This window comes from Somniosus microcephalus, chromosome 4, assembly GCF_052327205.1.
Source record: "Somniosus microcephalus isolate GS21.2 chromosome 4, FLI_Smic_1.0, whole genome shotgun sequence".
Taxonomy (NCBI): domain Eukaryota; kingdom Metazoa; phylum Chordata; class Chondrichthyes; order Squaliformes; family Somniosidae; genus Somniosus; species Somniosus microcephalus.
In genome coordinates, this window is record NC_140990.1 from 36,649,362 (window position 1) to 36,658,616 (window position 9,255).

General features: G+C 49.8%; 1 protein-coding gene across 1 annotated transcript; it reads left to right on the forward strand.

Moving 5' to 3' along the window:
• Window positions 1-3,087: 3,087 nt before the first annotated feature.
• On the forward strand, window positions 3,088-4,028 carry LOC147118633 (uncharacterized). Its single transcript, XM_085984512.1, has one exon. The coding sequence runs from the start codon at window positions 3,103-3,105 to the stop codon at window positions 3,859-3,861; it is 759 nt and encodes a 252-aa protein (XP_085840638.1). The 5' UTR covers window positions 3,088-3,102; the 3' UTR covers window positions 3,862-4,028.
• The last annotated feature ends 5,227 nt before the right edge of the window (window positions 4,029-9,255 follow it).

Consider the following 9,255-nt stretch of genomic DNA (forward strand, 5'->3'; position numbering starts at 1 on the left):
CCAGGCGTTTGCCCCGAGTGGGGCGACAGCTGCATGGCTTTCTCCCGGTGACAGGCCCGGGGTAACGGCCGCCATCTTGAGAGGCTCAGGGGGCAGCAGGGCGCATGTGCGGCTCCCTTGGCCAGGAACCAGGAGGAGAGAATCTTGTCAATTTCAACAGAAAATGCTGGAAAAACTCAGCAGGCCAGGCAACATCCGTGGAGAGAAATTAGAGTCGACGTTTCGGGACTAACCCTTTTTCAAAACTGGAAAGGAAATGAAATAGATCGAAAGGTAGGGCTGGGACAGAACAAAAGAAGTGAAGAGACACTAAGAGGTATTCAAAAGGAGACGAGATGGTGATGGGACTAGTGGAGACAAAAGATGGCTCAGATTAGGTGTGAAATGTTCTGGCAGAATGAGAGATAGCTGCCATGTGGGACAGAGGAAAAAAAAAGGAAAGGCGGAGGGGGAGGGAGAAACCTCAAAGGGGTGGATAAAAAATATAAGTAAAAATGTAATAGGGGCCGAGGTTATGATCTCAAATTTTTGAACTCGATATTGAGTCCGGAAGGCTGCAAAGTGCCTAATCGGAAGATGAGGTGCTGTTCCTCGAGTTTACGTTGAGCTTCCATGGAACAATGCAAGAGGCCAAGGACGGTGAGGTCTGAGTGGGAATGGAGCGGTGAATTAAAATGACAGGCGACCAGAAGCTCGGGGTCACCCTTACGGACTGAACGGAGGTGTTTCGCAAAGCGGTCACCCAATCTGCGTTTAGTCTCCCCAGTGTAGAGGAGACCGCATCGTGAGCAGCGAATACAGTATACTAGATTGCAAGAAGTACAAGTAAATTGCTGTTTCACCTGGAAGGAGTGTTTGGGGCCCTGGGAAGGGGGGAGGTATAGGGGCAGGTGTTACATCTCCTCCGCTTGCACGGGAAGGTGCCAGGCGAAGGGGAAGGGGTGCTGGGGGTGATAGAGGAGTGGACTAGGGTGTCTCGGAGGGAGCGGTCCCTACGGAATGCTGAAAGGGGAGGGGAAGATGCATTTGATGGTGGGATCACTTTGGAGGTAGCAGAAATGGCGGAGGATGATCCGTTGAATGTGGAGGCTGGTGGGATGAAAGGTGAGGACAAGGGGAACCATTTCGTGGTTCCAGGAGGGAGGGGCAGGGGTGAGGGCTGAAGTGCGGGAGATAGAACGGACATGGTCGAGGGCTGTGTCAACCACGGTAGAGGGGAATCCTCGGTTGAGGGAAAAGGAAGACATGTCGGAAGCACTGGTGTGGAAGGTGGCATCGTCGGAGCCGATGCGGCGGAGACGGAGAAACTGGGAGAATGGAATAGAGTCCTTACAGGAGGCGGGGTGGAGGAAGTGTAGTCCAGGTAGCTGTGGGAGTCAGTGGGCTTGTAGTGAATATTGGTCAATAACCTAACCCCAGAGATGGAGACGGAGAAGTCGAGGAAGGGAAGGGAAGAGTCAGAGATGGACCATGTGAAGGTGAGGGAAGGGTGGAAATTGGAGGCAAAGTGAATGAAATTGTCAAGTTCAGGGCGAGAGCAGGAAACGGCACCGATACAGTCATCAATGTATCAGAAAAAGAGGTGAGGGAGGGGACCTGAGTAGGACTGGAACAAAGAGTGTTCCAGATATCCCACGAAAAGGCAGGCATAGCTAGGACCCATGCGGGCAGGCATAGCTAGGACCCATGCGGGTACCCATAGCAACACCTTTGATTTGGAGGAAATGAGTGGAGTTAAAGGAGAAGTTGTTCAATGTGAGAACAAGTTCAGCCAGGCGGAGGAGGGTGGTGGTGGATGGGGACTGGTCGGGCCTCTGTTCAAGGAAGAAGCGGAACGCCCTCAGGCCATCCTGGTGGGGGATGGAGGTGTAGAGGGATTGTACGTCCATGGTGAAAAGGAAGCGGTTGGGGCCAGGAAACTGGAAACTGTTAAAGTGGCGGAGGGCGTCCGAAAAGTCGCGGATGTAGGTGGGAAGAGACTGGACAAGGGGAGAAAAGATAGAGTCGAGATAGGAAGAGATAAGTTCCGTGGGGCAAGAACAGGCTGAAACGATGGGTCTACCAGGGCAGTCCTGTTTGTGGATCTATCCTGGACTCACAGTGATGGCTTTTGTAAACTCCTTTTACAGGCTGTGAGAAGGGCAGCATTTACACACCGCCAACTCAAACCAACAACAACTTACCTTTATATGGCACCTTTAAAATATCACAGTAGCGCAGTCAGACAATAATCGGCACACATACTTTGTTTATGGTCCAGTGCACTTACACAAAGTTCCTTCACAACTGTAACAATTTTATTCTGGTTGCTGTGAAGGCTGCGCTCACTGCTCGTACACCTGGTCTCCAAAGAATGCAAAACAGGACTAATGCTGCCGAGCTCAGCTCTTTTTGATCAGAAAATATCAACTGTTTTGCCTCGCCAGGAAATGCACAAAAGAGGCAGCAGTGCTCATTGGCTGCCCAGGAAAGTCCTATTTAGATTAAACTCCTTCACCCAGGGAGTGCTGAGAATGTGGAATTTGCTGCCACAGGGAGTAGTTGAGGCGAAGAGCAGGGATGCATTTAAGGGGAAGCTGGATAAACACATGGGAGGAAGAAATAGAAGGAGATGCTGATAGGGTGAGATGAAGAGAGATGGGAGGAGGCTCGTGTGGAGAATAAACACTGCATTGGCCAGTTGGGCTGATTGGCCTGTTTCTGTGCTGTACAATCTGGGTAATTCTCTATGTAATAAGAGGAAAGAATGTTCCATAGAAACTGGAATTTTCTGTTCTGCATTTTAATCCTGAACTCTTAGTGATGACTTTTGTAAACTGCTTTTACAGGTAATATCATCAGCCTTTGAATGTGGAAGGAGAAATGTTTGTCTGTTCTGTTGGTGGGAAAAGATTTCAACATCAGTGTGACTGGAAAAGCACCGACACACACACTCGAGTGAGAGTGTTCCAGTGCACTGACTGTGGAAAGAACTTTAACCAGTTACACAGCCTGAAAAAACATTGCACCATTCACAGTAGGGAGAAACCATACACGTGTTCTGTGTGTGGACGAGGCTTCAATTGATCGTCCAACCTGGAGAGACAGAAGGACACCTGCACCATGGAGAAACCATGGAAATGTGGGGACTGTGGGAAAGGATTCAATTACCCATCTGAGCTGGAAACTCATCGACGCAGTCACACCGGGGAGAGGCCGTTCACCTGCTCCATGTGTGGGAAGGGGTTCACTATCTCCTCCAGCCTCACTGCGCACCAGCTTGTTCACTCTAATAAGAGACCATTTAAATGTTCTGACTGTGAGAAGAGCTTTAAAAGCAGAAAGCATCTGATGAAGCACCAACGCACTCACACCGGGGAGAGGCCGTTCACCTGCTCCGTGTGTGGGAACAGATTCACAAATTCATCCAACCTGCTGACACATCAGCGAGTTCACACTGGGGAGAGGCTGTTCACCTGCTCCGTGTGTGGGAAGGGATTCACTCAGTCATCGAACCTGCTGACACACCAGCGAGTTCACACTGGGGAGAGGCCGTTCATCTGCTCCGTGTGTGGGAAGGGATTCACTTCATTATCCCATCTCATTGAACACCAACTTGTGCACTCTGACGAGAGACCGTTTAACTGTACTGACTGTGAGAAGAGCTTTAAAAGCAGAACTGCTCTGTTGCAACACCATCACACTCACACCCCGCAGACACCATTCACCTGCTCTGTGTGTGGGAAGGGATTCACTCGATTATCCACACTGCTGATTCACCAGCGAGTTCACACTGGGGAGAGGCCGTTCACCTGCTCTGAGTGTGGGAAGAGATTCACTCAGTCATCCCACCTGCTGAGACACCAGCAAGTTCACAAGTGACTGTAGGGGTTGGATTCTGCTGTTATTGCTGCTGTTAATCACATCCAGGACTGAACCATGTTCATTCTGACAGTTGGAGTTTGCTTCTGCTGATTGTTAATAACTCCTGTAACTGGGCTGGAGTTTAATATTCTGGATAGATGTCAAATAAATCAGCTTTGTTTTAAGCACATTGTTGTATATTTTTGTCTTTCCCACCTGAGTATTTAGCATCACCTGACTGGAGCTCAGAAAGGACAATCTGGGGGAGGATCGTACGGTGGGAACAGAACTCCAGCCTGGACACAGTCCTTCAGGGCCACACTGAGAGGGGCAAACGGCACTTTGGTCTTTCTCGTCTCTCTTCACTGACAGCAAAGGCTCCGTGCGGGTTAATCTCGAGGCGTGTGAGAAACGTGCCCCAGCCGTTCTCTGCCATGGTTCAGAGCTCCTAGGCACGGAACAGAAGGCTCCTTTAGGAATGTACCCCAGTGCTTTTTTAATGGCCTTATTAACCTGTGTCGCTACTTTTAGTGATTTGTGTATCTATCTCTGGATCCCTCTGCTCCTCCAGCCCATTTAGACTCTTAGGGGCAAAATTCAGTGGCTCCCCCTTTGGGTCGCTAACGTCGCCGGGGCTAACTTTAGTGCCTCGAAAAAGTTAGCGCCCTGCGCATTAAATTCAGTGGTAGCACCCCAGGCAGGAGGTGGGGTGCTAATGGAAGCGCTCCCCTCTTGAGGCGCTACCAGTGAATTTTGCGGTGCTTCATGCAACAGTGCCACGCCGGTCGGCACATAGCACTGCGTCATAGCAGACCTCCCTCCCTGATTGAAGGGGAGGGGCCTAGCACTGTGCACACCGGGGCCCTGCCGGAACACCGGGGACCGGGGTGTCGGATCAAGAGGAGCGCCGGGCTGAGTGATCGCGGCCGACACCCCGAAGAAGAAAGGGGAAGGGGGCAGGTGCTGGCAGTCGGCCAAAATAAAACGTTGCTGCCCGACACCTGCCCTTTAAGTGGCGTCACCGTGGCTGCAAGAACAACCCCTGACCCTGTCGGACATATTGTCCGGTGATAGGTCAGGGGTCGCAACCCAAGGTTGCAGCTGGGGCGCTGCGCATGGCGATGACAACATTGCCGGCGGTGCAGTGCCGCGGGGAGCTACCGGCTACCGCCGCCGCTAACCTCCCGCTGAATATCGCGGGAGGCGCAAAGCAACCCAATTTCACCCCCTTGTCCCAGTAGTGTGTGGCCTCCTTATTCTTCCCACCAAAACACACCACCTCACACTGATCTATAGTGACATTCATTTGCCAATTACACGCCCATTCTGAAATTTATTAATATCTTCTTGCATTTTGTCTTCCTCAGTATTAACTCTACCTCCCAATTTGGTGTTATTGACAAATTTTGAAATTGTTCTTCTGATTCCCGAGTCCAAATCGTTTATGTAAATGGTGAACAACAGTGATCCCAGCACCGATCCCTGTGGAACACCACTTCCCACCTTTTGCCAGTCTGAGTAGCTACTCCTAACCCCTACTCTCTCTGTTTTGTAACCAGCTTGCTATCCATAACAGTATGTAAGATCGACAAGATGACCCAGGTCAGGCTGTGTGGAGTGAAGGGCCAGGCAGCAGAATGGACGGAAAGCTGGCTGCAAAACAGAAATCAGAGAGTTGGAGTTAAGGGAAGTTTGTTGCGATCTTTCTGTCCATTCTGCTGCCTGACCTTTGACTTCACACGGCCTGACCATGGTCATCTAGTAGACCGTACATACTGCAGACACAGTGCACCAGTGGTGGAGGGGGTGGATATTGAGTCCTGTGGCAGGGGTGCTGATGAAGTGGATTTCTCTGTCCATGAGTTTTGAGGCATCGCTAGTGGCGTTTTTCACCACTTTCCTGCTTTTAAAATAAAAATCTTGTCAGTTTATTAAAGCCATTAACAGCCTCTCTGGTAAGTCACACAATAAAATGAGGCCTCAGAATGACAGCCCTGAACCCTAGTTAGAAATCACAGTTAGAAAACATTTACTAATTAAATCAGACTGGCCGGGGCCTGAGGTGTGAGTTAGTAACGGAAAATTGGGAGCCAGCGTACTTCACACCAGGGCTGAGGACTTGGGTTTCTGTGTATTTTATTGATTAATTTAGTTTATTGCCCAATCTCAAGCAGACTGATGAGTCATCTTACCGTCTGGCAAAGGTGAGGTTCCCCAGTGGAGGGCTCTCTACGTGAGGGTCATTCCCTGCACCATTGGGGATCTGGGGTGGAGACTGTTGCAGGGAGCTATTGCGTGGTCTTGTCTCTGCCCGGGTGGCCCTGGAGAGGGAGCAGGCAGTGTCCACCGGTTCACTTGATACCTTCCTCGACTGGTGGGCACGGAAGGTATCAAGAGGCAATAATCGATCCTCACAATCACATTGTGATGTAATTATTAATTGTGTGTGTGTCACAATAGATTTCTTCTATTTTGATACAAAAGCTCTACTAGACATGTTAAACTACTAGTTATTTAATCCGGGCTGCAGCTGCTGAAAGGTTGACTGTACTGAGCTTTGTGGCCAGAGCTGGCAGACGTGTTGTTCTGAAGTCTGATGTCTCACACCTGAAGAGTCTGTTTATGTCGTGTTGTAATGACCTTTTTCTGTTGCCTGCTGTCAGAAATAGAAATCAAAGGGAGATGATGCCCCACTCTGTTAATCAACTCTTTGAAACATTTCCATGCATTTCCTTTCTTAATTTACAAAGATCACAACTCCATTAGTGAACAATGGATTGCCAGTCTGCCACTTTTTAGTGAGGCTTGAAAGGATTCACTGTGAAGCTACACCTGCCCATCTGTCTGTGTGCCACTGTGTTCGGATTATGTTAGACAACAGTCGTAATATCTCACCTACATCCATTACAATTTTTGAAATGTTAGATTGTACTTGGAAGAAGTTGAGTTTGAATCTGATCATTCTGAAATTGGGAGCTGTTAGTGATTTCTGTTTTTCACGTAACTATATAGTGATGTGATCAGTCAAAGCAAATTAAAAGATGCTGCTATTTACTGAACACAACTGAATAATTCTAGCAGGATGCTATCAAAGTCTTCCTCAGTATTAACTACATCCCCCAATTTAGTGTCATCAGCAAATTTTGAAATTGTACTTCTGATTCCCAAGTCCAAATCATTCATGTAAATGGTGAACAACAGTGGTCCCAGCACCGATCCCCGTGGAACACCACTTCCCACCTTCCGCCCGTCTGAGTAAATACCTTTAACTCATCCTGTTACTACAACTGGACTTGTCTCCATTCCCATGCCGAGGGGATTGCTGTACCAGACGGGAGGGGCAACTTTTGGGGACTCTCGATTCTCCACCAATTCCCATTCCTGCTCTTTCTGGTGGATAATGGAGGTGCCACTGTGTGTAATGTGCAAGTCAGTAAGAATTATCAGCAAGGATTAATCAGCACTTTCTAATTGGAGATGTTAATCAGTGGAACCTTTCAGGCACTGAATTATAGCAAAGATTAATATACGAGTGAAGTAAAAGTTATTAATTTTATTTTAAAATAATTCAGGGACTCTCATCAGAAATTAAGGGGAAAGATCAGACAGCGGTTCTTAAATGAACACTGCAGCCCCAACAAGTCAATCAGCTATATATCCAGAATATTAAACTCCATCCCAGTTATAGGGGTTATTAACATCAGCAGAAACAAACCCCAACTGTCAGAATGAACATGGTTCAGTCCTGGATGTGATTACATAGAAACACATCAGTCGGAGCAGCGGGAGCAGCAGAGGAGGAGCCCGGTATAAAAACCGGCGACCAGCAGAGGCCCGAGACCAGTCGGAGCAGCGGGAGCAGCAGAGGAGGAGCCCGGTATAAAAACCGGCGACCAGCAGAGGCCCGAGACCAGTCGGAGCAGCGGGAGCAGCAGAGGAGGAGCCCGGTATAAAAACCGGCGACCAGCAGAGGCCCGAGACCAGTCGGAGCAGCGGGAGCAGCAGAGGAGGAGCCCGGTATAAAAACCGGCGACCAGCAGAGGCCCGAGACCAGTCGGAGCAGCGGGAGCAGCAGAGGAGGAGCCCGGTATAAAAACCGGCGACCAGCAGAGGCCCGAGACCAGTCGGAGCAGCGGGAGCAGCAGAGGAGGAGCCCGGTATAAAAACCGGCGACCAGCAGAGGCTTACCAACTCAGCAGCGGGGGAGAGAGGTAAAAAGTAATCAGTGTGTGACGTCACCAGGGAGCAGGTAAGTGATTGGTTGGTGAGTATTTCTCTTTTTTAAACTTTAACTCTGTAGTTTAGAGTTACTAGGGTCTTTTCTGGTGTAACAGGGACTGTTGGTAGACTATACAAGCGCCTTAGAGATAATTTTAATTGGTGATAGTAAATTAATTTAAATTAAGTAAAGGGAAGGTCATGCCAGGTGAGCCCAGCCCCGTGATATGCTCCTCTTGCTCTATGTGGGAATTCAGGGACCCCGGTGCCCCTGATGACCACGTGTGCCAGAGATGCATCCATCTGCAGCTACTAGCAGACCGCATTGAGGCGCTGGAGCTGCGGGTGGATGGGTTGTTGAGCATTCACGATGCTGAGAGGGTCGTGGATAGCACGTTTAGTGAGTTGGTCACACCGCAGGGAAGGGATGCACAGGAAGACAGGAAATGGGTGACCACCAGGCGGAGCAATAGAAGCAGGCAGGTAGTGCAGGAGACCCCTGTGACCATTCCCCTCTCAAACAAGTATACCGCTTTGGATACTGTTGAGGGGGATGACTCACCAGGGGAAGGCAGCAGCAGCCAACTTCCTGGCACTGGGGGTGCTCCTGCTGCCCAGGAAGGGGGGAAAAAGAGTGGGAGAGCAATAGTGGTAGGGGATTCTATAGTAAGGGGAACAGATAGGCGTTTCTGTGGCCGTAGACGTGAATCCAGGATGGTTTGTTGCCTCCCTGGTGCCAGGGTCAAGGATATCACTGAGCGGCTGCAGGGCATTCTGGAGGGGGAGGGTGAACAGCCAGAGGTCGTGGTCCACATTGGTACCAACGACATAGGTAAAAAGAGGGATGAGGTCCTGCAGCAAGAATTTAGGGAGCTAGGTGAAGGATTAAAGAGCAGGACCTCAAAGGTTGTAATCTCTGGATTACTCCCGGTGCCACGTGCTAGTGAGTATAGAAATAGGAAGATAGAACAGATGAATGCGTGGCTAAAGGGATGGTGCAGGAGGGAGGGCTTTAGTTTCCTGGATCACTGGGTCTGCTTCTGGGAAAGGTGGGACTTGTACAAGTCGGACGGTTTACACCTGAACCAGAGGGGAACCAATATCCTTGCGGGGAGGTTTGCTAGCACTGCTGGGGGGTGTTTAAACTAACTTGGCAGGGGGATGGGGTACAGAGTGGAGCTATAGTAGGGGGTG